This window comes from Lutra lutra, chromosome 16 (genome assembly GCF_902655055.1).
Source record: "Lutra lutra chromosome 16, mLutLut1.2, whole genome shotgun sequence".
Classification (NCBI taxonomy): domain Eukaryota; kingdom Metazoa; phylum Chordata; class Mammalia; order Carnivora; family Mustelidae; genus Lutra; species Lutra lutra.
This window is the reverse complement of record NC_062293.1, coordinates 19,442,133-19,464,951: the sequence shown is the minus strand read 5'-3', so window position 1 is coordinate 19,464,951 and position 22,819 is coordinate 19,442,133. Positions and strand designations below refer to the sequence as shown.

Sequence of the window (22,819 nt, the reverse complement as noted above, 5' to 3'; positions counted from 1 at the left end):
TTTATTATAATGAAATTTGGCCTATGCTTTTATTTATTTATTTTTTAAGATTTTATTTATTTCACAGACAGAGATCACAAGTAGGCAGAGAGGCAGGCAGAGAGAGAGGGGAGGAAGCAGGCTCCCTGCGAGCAGAGAGCCCGATGTGGGGCTCGATCCCAGGACCCTGGGATCATGACCTGAGCTGAAGGCAGAGGCTTTAGCCCACTGAGCCACCCAGGTGCCCCCTGGCCTATGCTTTTAAATACAGTTTATCTCACTCTTGTTTCAAGATACACACTCATTTCCCCCTCCCCCCACAGACTTAGGTACAAATGCATAACAAAAAATGTTCGAAGTAGTTATCTCTGATAGAATTATAGGTATTTTTTTCCCCTCATCCTTGTTTTCCCAGTTTTCTGCCATGACTGTGCATTACTTAGCAGAGGAAAGTAGGCATATGCAGTCTCACCACCTAACATTTTCTGTTGCTGTAGCACCATTAGCCAATATATCAGTTTTGATTTGTCTTTAAGATTCATGGTGCTCCGGGGCACTTGGATGGCTCAGTCGTTAAGCATCTGCCTTCTGCTCAGGTCATAATCTCAGAGTCCTGGGATCCAGCCCCGTGTCAGGCTCCCTGTGCGGCGGGAAGCCTGATTCCCCTTCTCCCACTCCCCCTGCTGTGTTCCCTCTCTCGCTGTGTGTCTCTCTGTCAAATAAATAAATCTTTAAAGAAAAAAAATTCATGGCACTTCTCAGAAGCCTTGGTGTTTCTCTTTACCTCGTGAGCTTCAGTTCTTCTGGCTTTGCCTGGGCTTCAGACTTAGAATGTGGCCATTAGTGGTTCTAGCGGCAGCCCTTTCCCTCTGGGCATCCCCCTCCTCTGGCTCTCATTAGAGTTCATGACCCACAAGGCTTTATCGGGTAAGGGTAGCACTGGGAGCTGCTTTTAGCTTATAGCTTAAAATGAACTGCTTCCATCCTTCAGTGAAATTTGCCTCCCCTGAAGAAGGACCACTTGGAGATGAGCGAGAGGAGACCGTCCATAGCGCCAAAGAAGCTGTTGTGGAGGAGGAGGAGGACGAGGAAGAGGAGGAGGAGGACGAGCTCAAAGATGAAGTTCAGAGTCAGTCCTCTACTTCTTCAGAGGATTACATCATCATCCTGCCTGAGTGCTTTGACACCAGTCGCCCCCTGGGTGACTCCATGTACAGCTCTGCGCTCTCACAGCCGGGCCTGGAGCGAGGGGCTGAAGGCGAACCTGGGGTTGAGGCGGGGGAGAGACTCACTGGAGGGGAGAACCAGCTGCAGGAGCAGAGCATCAGTGACATCCTCATGACCTCACAAACTCTGGACACAGTGCCCCTCACGCCAGAGGTGGTGGGGCCTCCGCCACAGCTGTCCAGGTACCATCCGCACCCCCCTCAGCCAGGCTGTTGTTCACAGGTGGAATAGGGAGGAAACAGCCCCATCTCAAAACCTGTTTTGTTGTTGTTGTTTGTTATTTGTGAGCACGGGAGGAGACTTTTTCCCATAGGAAAGTCTGAATTTAGATCAATAAAAGTTGTATTTCCCAGAATTTGTGGATTCTGAATTTAAAGCTTTCCTTGTTCTTAATTATCTGAGCGTAGTCTGCCTACTTCTGTTTTGATCATTGAGAGCCAGTTTCTTGTTTGGTTTGGTTTTTTGCTTTTGCTGCCAAAACCCAGGGTCAAAGAGAGCCAGTTTTTAAACACAAATGTCGCTGAACGCCCCCTTGCTCTGTTGACTCATGGGTAAAGACACCAAAATTCATTCTTTTTTTTTTTTTTTTTAATAAAGATTTTATTTATTTATTTGTCAGAAAGAGAGAGAGAGAGCACGAGCACAGGCAGACAGAGTGGCAGGCAGAGGGAGAAGCAGGCTCCCCACAGAACAAGGGGCCCGATGTGGGATTCGATCCCAGGATGCTGGGATCATGACCTGAGCCGTAGGCAGCTGTCCAACCAACTGAACCACCCAGGCGTCCCACCAAAATTCATTCTTATGTTAACCCAAAGTACAAGAGAAAGCTTAACCTACTATGAAAAAAATATATTCTAAAACCAGAGAACAGTTCTTTTTCATCATCTGATCTGTGTGTGTCACTGTTCTCTCATGGTGTGGCAGAGGATGGAGCCTTTACTAGGATTTAGACCACTCTCTCGTGCAGCTAGACATTTCCCTTTATCAAGACCATTTAATGGAGCAGGGAGTGACCTGACTCAAGCCAGGCTCTCTAGTTTGAGTGTGGCTAAGGAGGAAAACCACAGGTAGAATGAGCTCTTCCTACCTGATCCCTGCATTCAGACATGAGGTCTGGGTCAGAAAAGGGAAGCCTTTATAGAGAATCCGCCACAGCTGTGCTATGTGTACTCTGTCTCCAGCGTTCCCATAGGTGTCTTTTCCACTGACTTTCGATATTGTCTTTCTGAAAGGAGCACTCCTTGTACACAGCTGGATGGTTCTCCAGGATTGGATTTACCCGTTACCATACCAGAAGTTTCTTCAGTCCCCGATCAGATCAGAGGAGGTAACCACCAGCCTGAGCTTGATGTCTTTTTCTGTGCTCCTTTCTGATGAAACCAGGCATAAATAGGCACTCTGTCTTCATGATTCGTGGCATTACTCAGAAACCTGCCCATCTCTTTTTTCTGTGGCCCTCCCTCACATTCTTTTCTGTTCTCTAGCTTCATATTTATTAAGTGAGACCTCACAGAGGCAGGCATTGTGCTGCAGTGGCAAGAACACAGGGTTTGACGCTAGACCAGTATAGGTTCCAGGCCTAACTCCCCCTTTCCTCACTGTGTGACCTCGAAGCAGTTCAGCACAGTCATAAAACCTGTGGGGCTGTTTTCTTAGCACCTTGAAGTTGTTAGTAGACCTTCAAAGTCACTTCCCACTCTTAATTTGAAAAAAAAACAAACCAACCTAAAAGTACTTAAAAACTAATAAATAAATTGGTGTGATAGCTTTATGGACTTAGTTTTTTGTATTCAGTGAACAGTTACCTTGCACTGCATTCTGGACAGTTCCTCCTTATCACTTAAAATCATCTGCAAAATTTCCCAAATATTTTAAATAAATAAAAGCTGTGATCAGATTGCTGCTTGCCTCTCAAAACTCGCCCCACTACTAGTTAAGAAACACTAGGCACTTGTGGATGCCACATCTAACCAATAGCTCTTTTGCTTTTAGAGCCCAGAGGCTCGTCAGGACTTGTAAACAGCAGACAGAAGAGCTCTGACCACTCAAGGTAACTGGACCTTGTGCAGCCTCTTCTTCAGAAGCAGGTGGATATATATGCTAGTATTGCTTCTGCTTGCACAAGCTTCTCAAACCGTGTGCCTCCAGAGGGCAGAGAAGGAGAGCCATCATTCCTTCTTGTTCTTACTTCTCCTGAAGCTTGTGAACAACACTGAACCAGAGGGCTACAGTTACGTTTTAAGAGTGTTCACATTCCAGGAGTACCTGGCTGGCTTAGCCAGTATAGCATATGACTCTTGATCTCGGGGTTGTGAGCTCGGGCCCCACACTGGGTGTAGAGATAACTTGAAAAAATAAAATCTTAAAAAAAAAAAAAAAAAAAAGTTCACCGTCCAGACCAGTACTCTCAAATTTACCTCACCTTAGTACCAAAGAAGGCAGGAAGGTCAAGCCCACGGTGCATCTTCATAGTAGTTTCTTTTTTTTCTTTTTTTTTTTTTTTTAAAGATTTTATTTATTTGATGTAGAGAGAGAGAGAGATCACGACTAGGCAGAGCAGCAGGCAGAGAGAAAGGGGGAAGCAGGCTCCCTGCTGAGTGGAGAGCCCGATGTGGGGCTCAATCCCAGGACCCTGAGATCATGACCCGAGCTGAAGGCAGAGGCTTAATCCACCGAGCCACCCAGGCACCCCTTCATAGTAGTTTCTTAAACAAGCCTGCCTCTCTGCTTCTAATCATCTCAGATCCGTGGCAAGGTGGATTCCTCCCTCCAGTGTCCAGAAAATCACATTTCCTTTGGAGGTGTGTCCTCTGAGATGATAATTAAGCAGACAGACTAGACAGACTAAATACCCTTTTTTGCCCTTGACCACATAATATTCAGCTGGGACAGAAAGCCAGTGTTCTACAGAAAGAGGAGTGTCTTTTCTGCATGCCCCTTAACCTTGCAGCAGTAGAGCTGGCCTCTACATCAAACCAAGGTTTTAGCCATAAAACTAATAGGAAAATGATCACATTCTCTTTTTTACATCTGACTTTTTTCCTCAGGGAAATCAATTTTCTTTCAAGGATTAGAGCCCAGATTAGCTTGTAGAAAGCTAATGGTTTGTGTTTTTTAGGGAGATAATTTGGTTTTCCTCCCCAGGCACCACCACCATGGGAGCAGCATTGCCGGAGGACTCATGAAGGGGGCTTTGTCTGTTGCTGCTTCTGCATACAAGGCCTTGTTTGCTGGGCCACCAGTCACTGCCCAGGTCAGTGTATGTTTCCTTTTCTTCAACTGAAGCCAAACCACTGGGGAAAATGATGCTCCCTGCCTGGGCTGGAAAGTATTACGGCATTCTGGCACTTTCTAGCTATAGGAATTTAGCCAAGTTACTTAAGGGAAGAAAGGAAAAAGACCTAATGTTTGTTGAGGACCTGTTACATGTGGGGAGCTCTTGCAAATACATGCTACAAGGTGAAGAAGACACCAGTCCTTGCGCAAAAGACAGTGGGACACAAGTAAGGTACACAGTGTAAGATCCTGCACCAGTGTTCTCGGGTGGAACACCTCGGCCACCCCTGCTGTGGGCCCCTCTGTGGGGCCAAAGAAGGCTTCCTGGTAGATGGCGCCTAGCTGAGTTCTTAACGACAAAATAAGTATGAGCCAGGAAAGGGGAATAGAAAGAACATTGTGACAGAGACTAGCCAGTAAAAAGAGTTGGAAACGTGAGCCGGCAAGGTGAATTTGGGCTGGGAAGAGTAAGAAGAGAAAAGCCCAATTTATGTAGGTAGGGGTGCTGTGTTGAGTGGTTTGGGTGTTATTTTAAGACTTCTGGTGGGGGGAGGAGCAGTGAATGGGCTTTAGGAAAGTGATTAACATCAGATTTGTGCCTAGTAAGATAATTCCATTACCATGTGGAGGTTGGGGGAGCCCTAAGGAAATCCATTTGAGAACCCATGTGTAGATGGAAAAGAAGGGTAGAAAAGAAAGAGAAATGGCAGAACTTGGGAGACCATGATTAAGAGGCTAGAAAGAAGTCAAGGAGGAATCCTGAGTTTCTGGCTTTGGGCAGATAGTATCATTTACTAAGAGGGGATATCCAAGAAGAAGGATATATTTGGGCAGGAGGAGAAGAAAATTAGGTCCATTTTGGATGGTGTGGAGTTGGAGGCACGTTACCCATAGTGCAGCTGGGCATGTTCCTGTGGCTCAGAGGAGTGATTTGGCCTGGAGGTCAAGTCCCCTGTATACACATTCCAGCAGAAACCACGTGATTCAGTGAGAGTTTCCAGGAAGAAAGGGTGTAAAAGCAAGATGGAGCCTTTAAGAATCCAAGAAAGAGGGGTTCCTGGGTGGCTCAGTTGTTAAGCATCTGCCTTCGGCTCAGGTCATGATCCCAGGGTCCTGGGATCGAGTCCTGCATCTACTCCTGCTCCGCCAGAAGCCTGCTTCTCCCTCTCCCATTCCCCCGCTTGTGCTCCCTCTCTCGCTGTGTCTCTGTCAAATAAATAAAATCTTTAAAAAACAAAACAAAAAAGAATCCAGAGAAGAAGAAGGGCCTGCCCAGGAGCCTGAGAAGTGGGAGGAAGATGTGCTGGATGGAGCTCAGGGAAGGGAACTTGAACGGGGAGGAAGGGCCAGAGCCCCCAGAGAACAGGGAGCAGGTGGAGAGGCCTCGGAGTATGCCTCATTCTCCAGTAGCTGGAGCACAGAGGGAAAGAGCGAAAGCTGGGCCGCAGAAGGCTGAGCGAGATTGGTGTTTCTACACTTGGCTGAGCCAGTAGCAAAGGAGGTTAACAGTCAAGAGGTGATACACAGAAAGAGATTTTTTTTTTTTTTTAGATTTATTTATTTATTTATTTGACAGACAGAGATCACAAGTAGGCAGAGAGGCAGGCAGAGAGAGAGAGAGAGGAGGAAGCAGGCTCCCTGCTGAGCAGAGAGCCCGATGCGGGGCTTGATCCCACAACCTGGGATCATGACCTGAGCCGAAGGCAGAGGCTTTAACCCACTGAGCCACCCAGGCGCCCCACAGAAAGAGATTTCTGAGGTGATGAGAAATCACAAAATAGCAAGCAAAAGGATGTGTGGAAGGACGATTCTGGAAAGGATGATAGTTTATTCTGAAATAAGAGGGAAGAAGGGAACAGTGGAGTTAGGTGTAGAGGAAATGCCAGAGACTGTGTTCAACATGTATACAGACTCTTGTCTTAATCCTTTCAACAACCCTTCCAAACGAGGTATTTGTATCTGTTTCCTACACAAGAGAATTAATTGGTAGGACGGTAAGTAATTGGTAAGAGAGTAATCCAGGAGGGAAATCTTGCCATTTGCAGCAACGTGGTTGGAGCTAGAGGGTATTATGCCAAGCAAAGAAAGTCAAAGACAAATACCATATGATTTCATTCATATGTGGAATTTAAGAAACAAAACAGAGGAACATAGGGGAAGGGAAGGAAAACTAAAATAGGATGAAAACTGAGAAGGAGACAAACTATAAGAGACTCTTAACTCTAGGGAACAAACTGGGGCGCCTGGGTGGCTCTGCCTTCAGCTCAGGTCATGATCCCAGAGTCCTGGGATGGAGCCCCGCATCGGGCTCTCTGCTTGTCAGGGAGCCTGCTTCCCCTCCTCTCTCTCTGCCTGCCTCTCTGCCTACTTGTGATCTCTGTCTATCAAATAAATAAAAATAAATTTAAAAAAAAATATTTAAAAAAAAAACTCTAGGGAACTGAGGGTTGCTGGAGGGGAGGGGCGGGGCTGGGTAACTGGGTGATGGGCACTAAGGAGGGCAGGTGATGGAATGAGCAGTTGGTGTGATATGCAACTGATGAATCGCTGAACTCTACCCCTGAAACTAGTAATACACTGTCTGTTAATTTTTAAAAAAGGCGGCACCTGGGTGGCTCAGTGGGTTAAAGCCTCTGCCTTCGGCTCCGGTCATGATCCCAGGGTCCTGGGATCGAGCCCCATGTCTGGCTCTGCTCAGCGGGGAGCCTGCTTCCTCTTCTCTCTGCCTGCCTCTCTGCCTACTTGTGATCTCTCTCTGTCAAATAAATAAGTAAAATCTTTAAAAAAAAAAAAAAAAGTAATAAAAAAATTAAAAAAGGGTAATCCAAAGTGGTAGGATTTAGGAAGGTTGTGTGTCCACGACAGGGCTTGGCTCAAAGAGGGAGGAAAAGGAATGTTAGCTCCCTCTTTCGTGGATTGCTTCTGTTCTTTAAAAAGGGGTGGGGGGGGGGAATGCCAAGAAGGTCGCCCAAGATGTCATTTCACAAACAGTTTCTTATATAGCCCCTTTGCGTAGCTGACCCCGCTCTCCCGGTGACGTCTCTGCCCCTGCCTCCACTGGCCCCATCAGCACAGTTAGCTTCATCTTCACAGTGTTTCCAGTACTTGCTTGCATCTTTTCCTTTATTGGGCCAAAGGACAGTTCCTGAGTTGCCCAGTTCCAGGTACAAACACGGGGAATCCACAGCGGGGCCTTCCCAGCCTTCCCTCAGGTGGCGCGCAGTGGTGGCTGGTGGACAGGAGTGGCCCCACCCTTGCGTTGAATTCCCTAATATTTTAAACAGATCTTGGAAAGATTTGTATGACTTACAAGATAGTAACAATTGACAAGGCACATACGTGATACTGAAAACGTTGCTCTGCTTTTCTTGACTCTATACAGCCAGTAGTTTCTGAAGATCAGACAGCAGCCCTGATGGCCCATCTCTTCGAAATGGGATTCTGTGACCGGCAGCTGAACCTCAGGCTGCTGAAGAAACACAATTACAACATCCTGCAGGTTGTGACGGAACTTCTTCAGGTCAACAACAATGACTGGTACAGCCACCGCTACTGAGGAGGGCCCTCATATTAAATCATTAGCCTGCTGCTCAGAGATCTTTATTCTGCCCTTGGAGGCGTAGGGGAGAAAGCCCTGGCTTATTTTTTAATCTGATGAATCTATAGAGCCCATTATTGAATTATCAAGACAGTACCTGCATTACAGTATTTTGGGGAGCAAATCAAAGACCAGAACTGAAGCAGAGACATCAGATGAATTGTAGGAAAACGGTTTTTCAGTTGATTTGTATAAAGCTCCGGTCTCCATTGTAGTGCATCTGAAGAGCATAACTTGAACTTCCTATAGAACGGTTTTTCTTTCTGCTTGTATCAAAGTTGAGTATTTTCCTTTGGTTAAATGTGGATGTTTCTATGGGGATATCTGTTGTCCGTTTTTAAAAGAAATTAACCTAACCTCGGAAGTTGTTTTCAAGAATTCTTAACAATTTTTCTAGCCCACCCCAAGCCTCGTATCTGTGTGGTATTGAAATGACACCCAGAGCCCCAGAGAAATCTTGTTACTCCAGCTTGTTCAAGGGCAAAGTCAATTCCCTGCAAGACTTCGTGATCAGCACTGTTGTTTTCTAGAGACCCCACTGGTACATTCAAGAAGATCACCTCGTGGGTCCCCGAACTTCAGTGAAAGGAGGAGGGAGTGTGCTCGTTAACCCACCAGCACCTGTTAGCAGTGTTTACTGTAGTCATTTTGCATACACTTTTCTTTATTTAAGGGAACAAATTTAAGTAGATAGTGTGAAATATTTTGCTAATACTGTAGAGAAGGGAAAAACTTCTATTAAAAGGAAAAAAAAAAAACGGTTACCTTTTTTTCTTAAGGTCAGGGTAGATGTTACAGTTGAAAGGTGGAAAGTGAAAGGCAGGCTCCCAGCTCTATCTAGTAAAATCAGTTCAGGGGCAGGCAAATAGGAAATGCTGATGGCTTCTTGAATGTTTGAAATCTGCTCAAAGGTATCCAGCCTGAGAGAGCCTAGCACAGGGGAGACTGTTTTGCAAATCTTGGAAGGGGACAAACTGAAAAATTTTTGAAATAACCCCAGAATGAACTGGAAAGCTTGCTGACAGGGCCCCAGGTCCTCATTCTGTTTACAGAAAGGAGTCTTGGGTACAATGGGTGAAGGAAAAGGTAACAAAAAAAAAACACTAAAAGCTATTCATGAAAATGACTTCCAGAAAAAGAAGACTCTTAACCCTCATCCAAAAGGGGGAAGGATAGTAAACTAGTATTATTTAACCTGGTTGGTATTTATAATGAATGATGATATTAATCATTAGTCATCATGATGTTTATTTACAGTATACTTCTTGACCGCTATTAAATAAACCAAGATTCAGACTGCAAGCCAACCAGGCTGGTTCATTATTTAAAACGTTTTTATCCGGGTTTCTGGGTAGAGGCTGAGCGGCAGGGTGTGTGTAATTAATTGGGTTGATTTGGGGCGGGAACTGTTCTGACCTCCTGAATCGTTATTGCAGGGGTCCAGGAGGACCCTGAGGTCCAGTCGTCCGTCCGATTGTACTTGTATGTAACCGCTTCAAGAATGGTCAAATAAAGGTTCTTTGAAAGCCCTGCCTGGAGTGGGTGGTGCTTGCGGAAGCAGCGTCGGGGCGGCGGGGTGGTCTGTGAAGAGATGAGCTCTTTTCCCTCAACTGGTCTCGAGAGCGGGCGGGCCTCTGGGAGGGGGGCGGGCGGGCCCCTGGGAAGGGGGGCGGGCGGGCCCCTGGGAAGGGGAGGGCCTGGAGGAGCTGGGGCGGAGCCTCCCCCGGCACCGAGTCAAAGCGTAGGGCGAGGCCTGGCCTCGCGCACTTTCGATTCTGCCTGCAACCGTTTTAGTCCTGCTGCCGCCCGGGGGTGGGGTAAGGCGCTCCGCAGATTTTCCTTTCTTTCCCTTTGGGAGGCAAGGGCCGAGGGACCTTCAGTGCCTCCTAGCCTCACCTAGGCACTCGCGGGTTAACAGCCTCGACTAACGGCCTCGGGGTGTCCGGAAGGACTTGAAATTCTCCATCACTGAAATCCTAGCTTCTGCGGAGCCACTGCTCTCCTACTCGGGACCCTGGCCGAGCCCGGGAGTAGGGCTGGAAGCAGCCTAGCTCCTCCGGCTAGGCCGAGGTCGCTACTCCCCACCCCACGCTGCATATTCGCTCCCCCAGGACTCAGTGGAAGGGGGCCAGTAGCCTGGCCAGCTCCAGCCCGTTGTCCCTCGGGTCGCCCTGCCCTATGAGCCTTTCTCCTGAAAGACACATTTCAGAAATCTCACTCTTAGCTGACAGGAGCGTTGGATCCCAGATCTGAACCAGGTGAGGCGCCCTTGATTTTGGCCCAACAAGGTGTGGCTCACCTTGCCCTCTCATTCTGCTACTACTCCTGACCCTTTGGGGGGAAAATCTGGATTTTTAGCCTTTAGCATTCCTTAGTGTAGGATGGACCCTGACCATTGCTCCCACCCTTCCCCAGGCATTCTTTCGTACCCCACAGAAAGCAGTGAGGAAGAGATTTCTGCTCCCTGGCAGGGCTTCTTTAAGGTTCTTAGGCACACCTGTGACCAGCCTAGCCTCCTTTCCCTTGTTTCAAAGAATCCCTGCCTTCCTATTCGGCCAGCACCTGCCGGGGCTCAGGAATGGAAGCCTTCCTTCCACTCCCAGGCTGGGAGATCGCAGGCATTTCTGCCTGGGTGTCCTGGACACCTCTTCAGAGTCCTCTTGTCGCAGAGGGTGAAGGGACTCTGGACTGTGCCCCCCCCCCCCCACCGCCCGCCAGCCCTGTCCACTTCCTTCCCCTGAAGCAACTGACAGCTCAGCAACTTTCCCAGAAAATAAAAATAAAGTGCTCCACCATTCACTTCTGGAAGTCCCTTCTAGGGAAATAACTTCTGCTTTTCTTTTCTCTTCCCTCTCACAGGCAGATTGAGCTCCCCTGCAGTAATGAAAGGAAATACACTGAAATTTCTGATCCCAGAATCCCATGTAACTGCTCAGTTTTCCATATCCTAACTTCCTTGGGCTGGAGCTTACTGAATTTGGGGTGATGCTCCTTGCCAACCTTGAAAACCCAAAACCAGAGTGACATTCCCATTGTCCGTGCTAACAAGCTTAGCAGTGAATTCTGTTCTTTTCTCCTTAGTGAAAACTCCCCCTGAATGATGGGTGAGACATTCTCCCATTTGGGCTCTCGGGAGGAGAACAGGTCTATCCTGCCGCCCAGCCCGGCCACTGGCAGCAACGCTGCCCGATACTCCAGCACCCGAAGCAGCAAATCCTTCTGTTCCCGAGCGCCTTGTGAAGGGGCTGCCCGTGCCAGCTTTGTGATTTGTCCCACCTGTCAGGGTAGCGGGGAGATCCCACAAGGTGAGTGGCCCAAGGCTTTGGAAGGAGCCTGGATTCCAGCTGGTCAGGCCCCTCTGAGCCTCCTCAAATTGGGGCTTGGTCCCCCAGCTGCAGGGAGGCCAGCGAGATGTTCCCTAGCCCTGCACTGGCTGCAGAGACACCCCACCCCTCCTGCCCTGGTGGTTCTCCCCAGGCGTCTCCAGCTTCCCTGCTCCTTTAGCAACACTGTGCCTTAGGATTCACAAAGTTACAAATGATCTCTCCAGAGAAGCTAGACTTCTCTCATTTGCTGGTGCCTTCCGAAAATTACACTTGGTAATGAAAATCTCACTTCCATTCCGGAGCTGACAAAGTTGAGCTGCTGTCATCTGCCCAGCGGTCCCAGTCCTGCTCTGGGGCAGAGGTGGCATGCTTCTGACCCCACTTGGTGGGGTGAAGGGGTTGCTTCTAGGAGGCTGGCACAGGAAACATTCGTCATGCACACTTCTTAGCCCTCCCTCTCTCTTACCTTCTTTCTCTCCACAGAGCTAGAGAAGCAGTTAGTGGCCCTCATCCCCTATGGGGACCAGAGGCTGAAGCCCAGGCGCACGTAAGCCCCTTTTCTCACCTCAGCTCCACAAGCTGTCACCCCTGGGGTCTATTCTCTGTCTCCCCCATTCTGCCTCCCCACCACAATTCTTCTCCATGGGAAGCCTCACTGAGTGAGGCTCCGCTTCCAGGGCTTTTCCTGGTTTAAGAAGTCTGGGCCACAGCAGGTACCACCTGAGGCCACCTGTTGTCGGGAGCTTCGGTGCTTCCAAGAAGCATGGCTCCCTTGTGGAAAGAGGGAGGATCTCTTGACTCTGAGAGGTCTTTCGGGAGAGAGCGAACGGCCCAGGCTGCGGTTCATATGGGGAAGTTATTTTTCCTGCGAGCTTCCCTCTCTGTGGCAGCTCAGACCTGCTTGTTCTCTCTGGTTGAGATGGAAAATGAGCTGCTTCCTGTTCTGAGGTACTGCACAGCCTCGGAGGTGGCCCCGAGTGTCCCCGGAGGGGGGCGTGACCCTCTTTTTCATGGGTCTCTTGGACGTGAATCCCTGCCCCTTCTGCCCAAGGTGCTCAGTGGTCGAGGGAGAGGAGTGTCCCTCTCTGCCCAAGGTTCTGTGGCGTTCAGACCTGTCCCTTCCTCTACCCCGGATCCTGCTTCCTTTCCCACAGGAAGCTTTTCGTGTTCCTGGCCGTCCTCATCTGCCTTGTGACCTCCTCCCTCATCGTCTTTTTCCTGTTTCCCCGGTCCATCGCCGTGCAGCCTGCGGGCCTCAACTCCTCCACGGTAGCCTTTGACGAGGCTGACATCCACCTCAACATAACGGTGGGTGGGCGCCCACACCCCTGAGCCCCATGCCACCTTGACGGCCACTCTTCTCTGCAGTCCTTGTCGGGCATTGCCATCCTGGGCTCAGGTAGCCAGGGGTTCTGTGGCAGCCAGAGGGTGTCGAAGCCTGGGGGTAAGCAGGTGCAACCATGAGCCCCATAGTGGAACGTGTAGAATTAGGACTGTACACCCCAAGGGGGGAAGAATCAGGGCGAGAGAAATAAAACACAGGGTGTGGAGGGCATGCCTGAGACACTCTGGGTGGGCGGAACAGACAGAGAGAAGCCTTGCAGGATGAGCCTGGGTCCTGGGCCAACTTCATGTCTTACGGTGACCCCTTCGCCATTAAGAGCCACTCCAAGGGGCTCCTGACGCTGGACTTCCGAAGCTGAGGCCCATAGTGGGAGTGGGGCTCAGTCAGGTGGAGGGGCAGGCAGGGATAAGGAAGCTACTTGACTTCTCCTTTTCAAGGATGGTCACCTTCCCACTTACCTTTCCCTTGTCTTCCTCCTCAGAATATCTTAAACATCTCCAATAGCAACTACTACCCCATCACGGTGACCCAGCTGACCATCGAGGTTCTGCACCTGTCCCTCGTGGTGGGGCAGGTCACCAATAGCCTCCTCCTCCACATCGGTCCTTTGGCCAGTGAACAGGTGACCCCCCACCCCCCGTCCCGGGGCCAGCCCTACCCACAGGGGTGTGGATACGTGTGGGAATTGGAGGGGGCCGCTGGGGTTGGGGTTCACCCTGTGCCCATTTGGTTGACAGATATTTTATGCAGTGACCAACAAAATCTGGGATGAAAACACATAGTAAGTATCCCTTGATCTCTTCTCCCTTAGCCTCTGTCCCTGGTTGGAAACCCAGTCTTCATCCCTACCAGATTTCCTTCTCTGCACCCAGCATTTGGCCTTCACTGTCATGGCCAAGATTGCAATCTGCAAGGGATTCAGGGTCCCCATCCCTCTGCCTGTTTGGACTTAGGATGGAATGAAAACGGCCAGAATTTAATTAATTCTTACAATAGGTGACCTTGGACTCTTCAGCCTAAATCACTAAGAAGCATGAATGTCTTGTTTTCTGCTGAGGGAGGAGCTAGCACACACCTGGGCCAAGCCTACAGGGCTTGGAGGAATGACATTGCAGCAAGGGTGACGTGCTCACCTTAGAGGGAGAAAGAGTGGGCACTGCATTTGGGGCCCCTGATGGAAAAGAGGCCCGGAGCCTGGGACCAACCTGCAGGTCTCCTCCAAGCTGCCGGGCTGCTCAGTGTGAAACATGGTCATGTGTTCTTTCTCTCTCAGCAAAATCTGTTCCTGGATGAAAATCAAAGTCCACCACGTGCTTTTGCACATCCAGTAAGTAGGGCTTGGAGCCCAGGTGTCCCTCTCGCCTCCTGACCCCAGCAGAGCTGCGCTCTGCTCACCTTGTGGGAGAGGTCCTCCAAAGCTAACTCCATGATCTTTGCTGGCTCTTGGGAAGGCAGATCCCACCCCTTCCTTAGACCCCGCCTTGCTTATAAGCCATCGGTGTGACAGCCACCGAGCTGTCTGGATCACAGGTGGGACAGCTGTCCCAGGTGCGTTGGCAGAGCAGGGAGCAGAAGGAAGGGGGGTTGTTTGAGGGATCCCCCACCCCAGACAGCAGAGCAGGTCCAGAGCTTCCTCTTCTCCCCGCGCCCCTCCACCACCAGACATAGCAACAAAGCGTGCTTCCTCTCCAGGGGCACCCTGACCTGTTCCTACCTGAGCCATTCAGAGCAGCTAGTCTTCCAGAACTATGAGTACGTGGACTGCCGGGGAAACTCGTCAGTGCCCCACTTGCTGGTCCCTCATCCGCCGTGACCTGCCTGCTGGTCCCGCACTCCAGGCCCCTGCCAGCCTGGGCTGTATCTCCCAGAACCCAAGGAAGGACTACAGTGACTTTGCCAAAGGAAAAGCTCTGCTTTATTCTACCTCCCCCCACCACACACACCCCCTCAACCACAGGAAGCCCTATGTGGAAGTTAACTTTACACACACACACACACACACACACACACACACACGCGCGCGCGTGCGCACGCACAGATGCACGTCACTCACATCCTCTGACTTCCACCAGAAAAGAAATCTGGTTCTTCTAGGAGCCAGTGCCAGGCTTTCCCCTGTGTCTGTCTTGAGGAGAGCCTGACCTGATATAGCCTTGAGGTGTCTGGAGTGGCATCTGTTCTCTGTACTGAGTACCTTGGTTGCCTCGCTCCTCTGGGGCTGGCCTTCCTCCTGCCTGAAGGGAGAACTCTTTCATTTTATCTGGCTTTTAAAATATGGATCTTTTTCAAGTTCCCCACCTAGTGTTGGGAGGGTGACTTGAGGGATGTCGGTGCTGTCTAGTTCCTTCTGGCTTTGGTCATGTGACAAAGGGGTGGGGCTGGTCAGCTTCTCTCTTGGGAACTTGTGCCCCTACAGCAAGGGGCAAGGTAGGCTAAGGGCCTGCAGCTCGGCGGCCTCCCCAGTTAAAGGCTGCCCCCGTTCCTAGGAAGACAGAGCTTTTCTCTGGCTAAAGCTTCTCGCCAGAAAATCGTTTTATTATTCCCATGACAGCAGGAGCAAACATAGTAGGGGAGGATAGGGAGGCATCTGGCACCCCCTCCGTCTCTCCAGGAAAAAAAAAAAAAAAAAAACAGATGAAGCCAGAGTCACTTGGGAAGGCATTTATTGAAGTTAGGTTTCTGGCTGGTGGTTGGCCCACAACCCTGGACCCAGGTCAGTCAGCCGGTGGCCCCAGCTGCTGCTCTGCGATAGCTTACAGAGGTCAAGCTGTCAGGATTCGGCCACAAGCTACTGGGCTCTACGGCCTCCCCGGCTTAGCTCCAAGGCCCATCCTCTGCTCCCAGAGGCCTCTGCTTTCCTTCGGGCATGGGCAGGCTGGAACCGCACATCAGGAGGGGCTGGTCTTAACCTCTCTCTGCTGTCACTCGGGTGAAGAAGCCAAGTCCCAGCTAACTCGGGCTCCCACTGGGCTGCAGCTGGAGGCACTGAGCAGGAATGGTAATTGCTCGCTAAAGGCAGCTGTGGTTTCTCTCAGGCCTGGAGATGAACTTAGGTGGTGGGGAAAGCTGAATGCCAAGTTGAATGGGTAGAGAGGAGGCAGTGGGGACAGCACCTGGCTAGCTGGCTGCGGGGGACAACGGGAAGGAAGGAGGTTGTCCTGTCTCCCCGCATTCTTGCCTGAGTAACTAGAGTCAGGAAGAGGCTGGCAGGAGCACAAAAGTCCGGAAAGGCCAGCCTGGAGTTTCTGCTGAGTGTCAGTTGCCAAATGTAAAGGATTTATATTGTATTCAGTGAAATACACTTCACAATGTTAAAGAGTAAACAAAGAGCCTCCTGTGAGTTGGGAGGAGAGCTGGACCTGCACGACACTGTTGGGCTGTTTGGGGGTGTCTAGGTGGGTGCCAGCCTCTTCTCCCCAGGCCCTGAGCCCCTCTGCTAACCCTCCCCTCTCCCCCTTCCTTCACCTTGTGTCTCTTAAGTTCCCTCCCTACTTTAATATTCCTGTTCTGTGCCCTACCCCAGGTCCCCCAGGGGAAACACTGCACTGAGGGGCCCCTTCAGCCTGTGTAGGCTTCCGTGAAAGGCCCAGGCATCCCCTCATCAGCGCCAGGTGGAAAAGGGGACAGGCTGTGGGAGAGACCCCGGATGTCAGCTTCAGGAAGTGGTGAGGGGGTGAAGGCTGACTGCTTCCAGGAAGGGCTGAGGTGGAGGAAGGAAGAGGCCTGTGGGGTTTTGTAGGCCAGTCTGCCTCCCCTTCCCAAGATGAGGTGTCCTGTGTTTAAGGGGACAGTCTGTCTTTCCTCTGAGCTCTTTCCAGCCCTGCGTCCCGTCATCCATGCCACAGCTCAGTGCCCGCTATGGCCAGGCAATTACTCTGGACTTTGGGGGGGCACTGCCTGCCACCTCCAGTCCAGCTCCAGGCCTGCTCTGGTGTGATGCAATTCCTCCTCCTCAGTAAGCATCTGCCAGTGGGGAGGGGTGATGGTTCCAGCGAGAGTCCTAAACCTAGAGCCTCCAACAGGGGAGTGCCTGGGGGCCTCAGTCGGTTAAGCATCCGACTTGACTCTTTTGATTTAGGCTTGAGCCAGGGTTGCCAGATTGGGGCCCTGTGTCCGGCCCTGTGCTCAGCAAGGAGTCTGTTTGTCAGGGCGCCTGGGTGGCTCAGTGGGTTAAAGCCTCTGCCTTCGGCTCAGGTCTTGGGTCTCAGTGGTCCTGGGATCCAGCCCCGCATCGGGTTCTCTGCTCAGCAGGGAGCCTGCTTCCTCCCCTCTCTCTCTCTGCCTGCCTCTCTGCCTACTTGTGATCTCTGTCAAATAAATAAATAAAATCTTAAAAAAAAAGGGGGGGAGTCTGCTTGTCCCTCTCCCTCTGCTCCTCCCATCACTCCCTTGAGCACACACATGTTCTCGCTCTCTCTCAAATAAAAGCTTTGAAGCCCCCAATAGACCTGTCCTTGCTAAAGAAGAGCCAGCAATGATCTTTAAAAAAAAAAAGGGGGGGGGTGCGCCTGGGTGGCTCAGTGGGTTAAAGCCTCTGCCTTTGGCTCAGGTCATGGTACCAGGGTCCTGGGATAGAGCCCTGCATCAGCCTTTCTGCTCTGCAGGGAGCCTGCTTCCTCCTCTCTCTCTCTGCCTGCCTCTCTGCCTACTTGTGATCTCGGTCTGTCAAATAAATTAAAATCTTAAAAAAAAAAAAAGAGAGCCAGCAATGGAGCTATAGACTTGGGATGGTCAAGACCAAGTTCTCCCATTGGCTTTGCCTACAGAAGCATGGAATCACCTACTTCCTTCTCCCACCCACTCCATCCCCTTCACAGGTCCTCATTCTCCCCTTGCTTCCAGTCTCACAGAGCTGACCAGTCTCTTGATTCTTTTCAAGAGGAAATCACACTTTATGCCCAGCTAGCCTCCTCTTCTAGAGTGAATCAGGAGGGGGTGACTTTTGGAGTGGAGATGCTGGGGGTGGGGAGGGGGTGAGAAAGCGGTTATCTGGGTTTTTTTGCTGATGGCCAGTGGGGTTGAGGGTCTGTCTCTGGATCACCACTGCTGCATGTAATTCGTCGACTGAGAAGAGGGAGAGACGGGAGGCAAACCGGGTTAGTTAGCCATTTCTGGGCCTGCTGTTCCAGAACATTGTATTGGCCCTTTTGAGGCCAGAGGAATAAACATAAAATGGAGCGCCCCAGTCCTCACCCACCCTAACAGGGCTAGGCATCGGGCTCTCTCGTCCTTTGCACCTGTGTCAGAGAAACCTTCTTTCCAAAGCTTGTACTGTGTCACGTCCTCATAAAGGGTGACCACCCCCGGGTTCGAAGGCCTGGATTGAGCCAGGTTCAAAGCTAAGGGCTTGTGATACCTTCTCTTTCAGTTGCCACATTCAGTGGTCCTGACACGTCTGTCAAGGAAGTGGTGTTATCACTGTCAGTTTATGGACGGGCCCTCGAGGCCCAGAGATGCTATCCCGCAGCTGGGGAGTGGCAATCCCGAGACTCCCATCTCTGACTTTATGTCCTGCCCTCCTCCTGCTCCAGCTGCCTCTGCCCCAGCCGGTACTTAAACAGCCCCTCTGGTTTGCTTCTCTGGCCCAGTCCTGTCTTTCTGAATAGATCTTCAAGCCCTCCGTTTCTGCCGAGTGCTGAGCGACAGGGTCTCCACATTTTTTGGGAAGGCAACAATGAAGGAATGGGCCATCCAGCAGTGACCATACAATTGCCTTATAAAGGCTTTACGTAATTGACTTCATAAAATACAAATAACTGTATGCCCCTCCCACCAAGGAAGCCTCCCTAGATTCCGCACACACTTACACACGCAGCAGAGTCGACCCGCCTTTCACTCTGTCTCACCGTGAATCGTGAGTGCCCGGTGTATTTATCTGATTTGACTGGAATGACTTCCTGAAACCGATGGGTGAAAGAAAGCACAACATCATGCATCTGACAGTTTCTGAAAAAGGAACGCGGCAGAGCTGGACTCTACTATGTGTCTGGGGCCCAGGCAGCAGCCCCCACCTAGGGCAAGGCACCGACGGAGCCTACCCTGAAAATTCACAACCGGGAACCCTGCACTGTCCTTCCCTGTTCCAGACTTGCCAGGGCTGGGTAAGTCTCTTGTTAAGCCCACCCTCACTCCCTCTGACACCCTCGTCTCAGAGGAGGAGCTGCTGCCCCCTGCAAAGGTCAGCAGCCTCCTTTGTACCCCTGGAGTGAGGCATACATCCCAGGGGGAGTGGCCCCCAAGTAAAAGCCAAGGATGCCCCGAGAGGGTATCAGAGTCAGTGGGAAGACGGATGTGGACTCTGGGTTACAGGGCCTGGGGGTGGGAGCAGAGAGTTCTCACCACCTGCCCTCCACAGGCATCTCACTTACTAGGGCCTTGAGGGGGTTTTGTTCCTCCTGGGAATCTGTTAAAGTTGGATTTCCCTCAGCTTGATGGTCCCTACTGAGCCAAGCTAGGGACCTGACTTTTGGGTCAGAACATGCATAGAGGTGCACTGGCGAAAGAGGGTCTTGGGCATTCTGTTGCATGCCTTGCTGCGGCGGTGGGCTGCTGGTGGCTGCGGGCGGGTGGCTGCGTGTGGCTGCGGCGGTGGCTGCGGTGGCTGCGGCGGTGGCTGCGGTGGCTGCGACGGCCCGGCGCGTGGGGGTCTGGTCTGCTCGGGGACCTGCGGTCGGCAAGGCTGCGGTTGGGCAGGGGGCGCCTGCGGCTGTGGTTGCGCTCCTGGTGGCCTCCGTGGCGGTGGTGGCTGCTGCTCCTCTCGCGACCCCCAAGGGGACTGGGGTTTTTTCTCAGATTGGCCTTTCTCCTCTTGGAGTTTCTTCAGTTCCTGGCAAGAAGCCCCCCCACAAGTGGCATCCTCCTCCCTCCCTACCCAGTCACCCATCTGCCAGAGACACTGCAGGGAGCAAGGCAAGCGATCAGTGGAGAGACAGAGGCGGTGTGAAAGTCTCTGTTCCCTGGACTTGGAGGCTGGGCTATCTCCCTTCACCCCACAACACCCAAGACCTGTTTCTTCTGTGATAGTGCCCCCTGGCACAGCCCCCGGCCCAGGAAACAACAGTCTCCGCGCACCTACCTCCTACCTTGGGAGCAGTAAGGGGAGAATAAAGGATACGTTCTTGCAAACACTTTGTTTTTTTTTGTTTTTTTTTTTTAAAGATTTTTATTTATTTGTCAGAGAGAGAGAGAGAGCGAGCACAGGCAGACAGAGTGGCAGGCAGAGGCAGAGGAGAAGCAGGCTCCCCACAGAACGAGGAGCCCCGATGTGGGACTCGATCCCAGGACGCTGGATCATGACTGAGCCGAAGGCAGCGGCTTAACCACTGAGCCACCCAGGCATCCCCTTGCAAACACTTTGAAACGCACTGTCCACGAGAAATATAGGCAAGCAACAAGTAATTTACAAATCTAGTAGCCACTGAAAAAAGCAGGAAGAGGGGCGCCTGGGGTGGCTCCGAGGGTTAAGCCTTTGCCTTCAGCTCAGGTCATGATCTCAGGGTCCGGGATCAAGCCCCACGTTGAGTTCTCTGCTCAGCAGGGAGCCTGCTTCCCCATTTCTATCTGTCTACCTCTCTGCCTACTTGTGATCTCTCTGTCAAATAAATCTTTAAAAAAAAAAAAAAAGAAAAAGCAGGAAGACCAGGTGAAACAGATTTTAATATATTTTAGTTAACCCAATACCTCCCCATATAATCAATATGAAAATATGAGTGAGAGGGGCGCCTGGGTGGCTCAGTGGGTTAAAGCCTCTGCCTTCGGCTCAGGTCATGATCCCAGGGTTCCGGGATCAAGCCCCGGCATCAGGCTCTCTGCTCAGCGGGGAGCCTGCTTCCTTCTCTCTCTGCCTGCCTCTCTGCCTACTTGTGATCTCTGTCTGTCCAATAAATAAATAAAATCTTTAAAAAAAAAAAAGAAAGAAAAAGAAAATATGAGTGAGATAGTTTATATTCTGTGTTTTTGTACTAAGTCTGCAAAATACAGCATGTATTTTATATTTAACAGCACATCTGAATTTGGACTCTACATTTTGATCAAAAATAATTGCTTTACGGGCACGAGGGTGGCTCAGTCACTAAGCGTCTACCTTCAGCTCAGGTCATAATCCCAGGGTCCTGGGATCGAGCTCTGCATGGGGCAGGAAGACTGCTTCTCCCTCTCACACTCCCCCTGCCTGTGTTTCCTCTCTCACCTCTCACCGTGCCTCTGTCAAATAAATAAATAAAATCTTAACATAATAATAATAATAGGGCGCCTGGGTGGCTCAGTGGGTTAAGCCGCTGCCTTCGGCTCAGGTCATGATCTCAGGGTCCTGGGATCGAGTCCCGCATCGGGCTCTCTGCTCAGCAGGGAGCCTGCTTCCCTCTCTCTCTCTCTCTGCCTGCCTCTCCATCTACTTGTGATCTCTCTGTCAAATAAATAAATAAAATCTTTAAAAAAATAATAATAATTGCTTTAGATTTAGATTTCATTAATTTACAGTTGAAAAATTGTTCTATCCAAGTTGTTCTAAACATACTTCAAAGTTTTCTAATACATAAAGAGTATTTGGTTTTAAATTTAGATTTAAATTAATTAAATCTCTATACAATTTTAAATTCAGCTCCTCAGTCTCACTAGCCCCATCTCAAGGCTCAACAGCACACAGGCTGGTGGCCACCCTATTGGACAGAGCAGCCTTAAAATCTCTCAGGCAGGGCGCCAGAGTGGCTCAGTCATTGAGCGTCTGCCTTCCACTCAGGTCATGATCCCAGGGTCCCTGCTGGGCAGGAAGCTTGCTTCTTCCTCTCCCTCTGTCTGCCACTTCCCCTGCTGGTTCTCTCTCTCTCTCTCTTTCCGTCAAATAAAGTCCTTAAAAATAAAAATAAAGGGGCGTCTGGGTGGCTCAGTGGGTTAAGCCGCTGCCTTCGGCTCAGGTCATGATCCCAGAGTCCTGGGATCGAGTCCCCGCATCGGGCTCGCTGCTCAGCAGGAAGCCTGCTTCCCTTCCTCTCTCTCTGCCTGCCTCTCTGCCTACTTGTGATCTCTCTCTGTCAAATAAATAAATAAAATCTTTAAAAAAAAAATAAATAAAATAAAATAAAAATAAAATCTCTCGGGCCTGAACTTCCCTGGATCCCACACTAGGTCTCAGCCTAGTACAACAGCAAAGTTGAATTACCACAATACACACACACACAGACACACACAGTCCATCCAAGAGAATGTCGAAGGACCTTGACTTTCTTTCCACTCCTAGCAAAATACATCGACCAGGACACCTGGGTGGCTCAGTGGGTTAAAGCCTCTGCCTTCAGCTCAGGTCATGATCCCAGGGTCCTGGGATGGAGCCCTGCATTGGGCTCTCTGCTCAGTGGGGAGCCGTCCTCCCCCCTCTCTCTGCCTGCCACTCTGCCTACTTGTGATCTCTCTCTGTCAAATAAATAAATAAAATCTTAAAAAATACATTGACCAAATAATAGCTTCCTAGACATCGGTCTTCCCTCCCCACTCCCCTCTAGCCCCACCCCCACCCCAGGGAAAGACCCTGATGAACCTGGACCCTCTCCTGCACCTGTTGCTCCTGCTGTTCCCGTTGTTCCTCCTGTTCCTGCTGTTCCTGCTGCTGCCGCTGGTGCTTGACCATCAGCCACCTCCTCCGGTCCAAAGCCATCTGCCTACGCCGGGCCTCCCAGTGGTAAGCACTGCCCATGATGGTGGGAGCGACCAAAGGCGTCAGAAGGGGGTGGGGGCAGGCAGAGCCCAGGTCACTGCCCCCACCGCCTCTGTTTCCTCCCACCCTACCCCACTGCCTATACCCAGAACTGCCTCACAATGGGAGGAGGGAGGTGGTCTTCCTAAGTTGCCTAGGGAATGTCTGTGAACTGCATTTCTCTCCAAGGACCTGTGAAGGTAGTAGACACCTTCCCACCAGAGCTTTGAGTCTTCATGGGCCCCCAGGGACAATTTCCAGGTCAACTGGCTTTTCTCTCCGATTTCTTTCTTCTGCCCTTCCCAGGATCTCAGCATCCTCATCTGGCCCTCTGCCCGCCCTACCCACCCTTCCCCGCAGAAGTTCTCTGGAGTTACCAT

At 50.8% G+C, this 22,819-nt stretch overlaps 3 protein-coding genes across 6 annotated transcripts in view; 2 read left to right on the top strand and 1 right to left on the bottom strand.

Moving 5' to 3' along the window:
• The window catches only part of NBR1 (NBR1 autophagy cargo receptor), a 34,395-nt gene extending 24,783 nt beyond the window's left edge, over positions 1–9,612 (top strand). The window contains 5 exon segments of the mRNA XM_047706083.1: positions 971–1,388; positions 2,439–2,533; positions 3,199–3,256; positions 4,351–4,459; positions 7,865–9,612. Of these exon segments, the coding sequence (XP_047562039.1) occupies positions 971–1,388; positions 2,439–2,533; positions 3,199–3,256; positions 4,351–4,459; positions 7,865–8,038 (854 nt within the window). The 3' untranslated portion in view covers positions 8,039–9,612.
• Positions 9,613–9,778: 166 nt separating this feature from the next.
• Positions 9,779–16,234, top strand: TMEM106A (transmembrane protein 106A). 4 transcript variants are annotated; one of them, XM_047708721.1, is made up of 9 exons: positions 9,838–9,897; positions 10,312–10,338; positions 11,162–11,385; positions 11,890–11,953; positions 12,561–12,714; positions 13,233–13,373; positions 13,489–13,532; positions 14,025–14,078; positions 14,444–16,234. In XM_047708721.1, the coding sequence occupies exons 3-9, from the start codon at positions 11,178–11,180 to the stop codon at positions 14,562–14,564; spliced, it is 786 nt and encodes a 261-aa protein (XP_047564677.1). In that variant the 5' UTR covers positions 9,838–9,897; positions 10,312–10,338; positions 11,162–11,177; the 3' UTR covers positions 14,565–16,234. The 4 variants fall into 4 exon arrangements, with proteins under 4 accessions (XP_047564676.1, XP_047564677.1, XP_047564675.1 ...); XM_047708719.1 differs by adding an exon at positions 10,940–11,004 and having other exon boundaries at positions 9,838–10,338; XM_047708720.1 differs by lacking the exon at positions 10,312–10,338 and having other exon boundaries at positions 9,779–9,897.
• A 1,418-nt stretch (positions 16,235–17,652) lies between these two features.
• Positions 17,653–22,819, bottom strand: CCDC200 (coiled-coil domain containing 200). Its single transcript, XM_047706015.1, has 5 exons — positions 22,788–22,819; positions 22,302–22,551; positions 19,350–19,577; positions 18,598–18,656; positions 17,653–17,815 (listed from the first exon to the last, which is right to left on the bottom strand). The coding sequence occupies exons 1-5, from the start codon at positions 22,817–22,819 to the stop codon at positions 17,737–17,739; spliced, it is 648 nt and encodes a 215-aa protein (XP_047561971.1). The 3' UTR covers positions 17,653–17,736.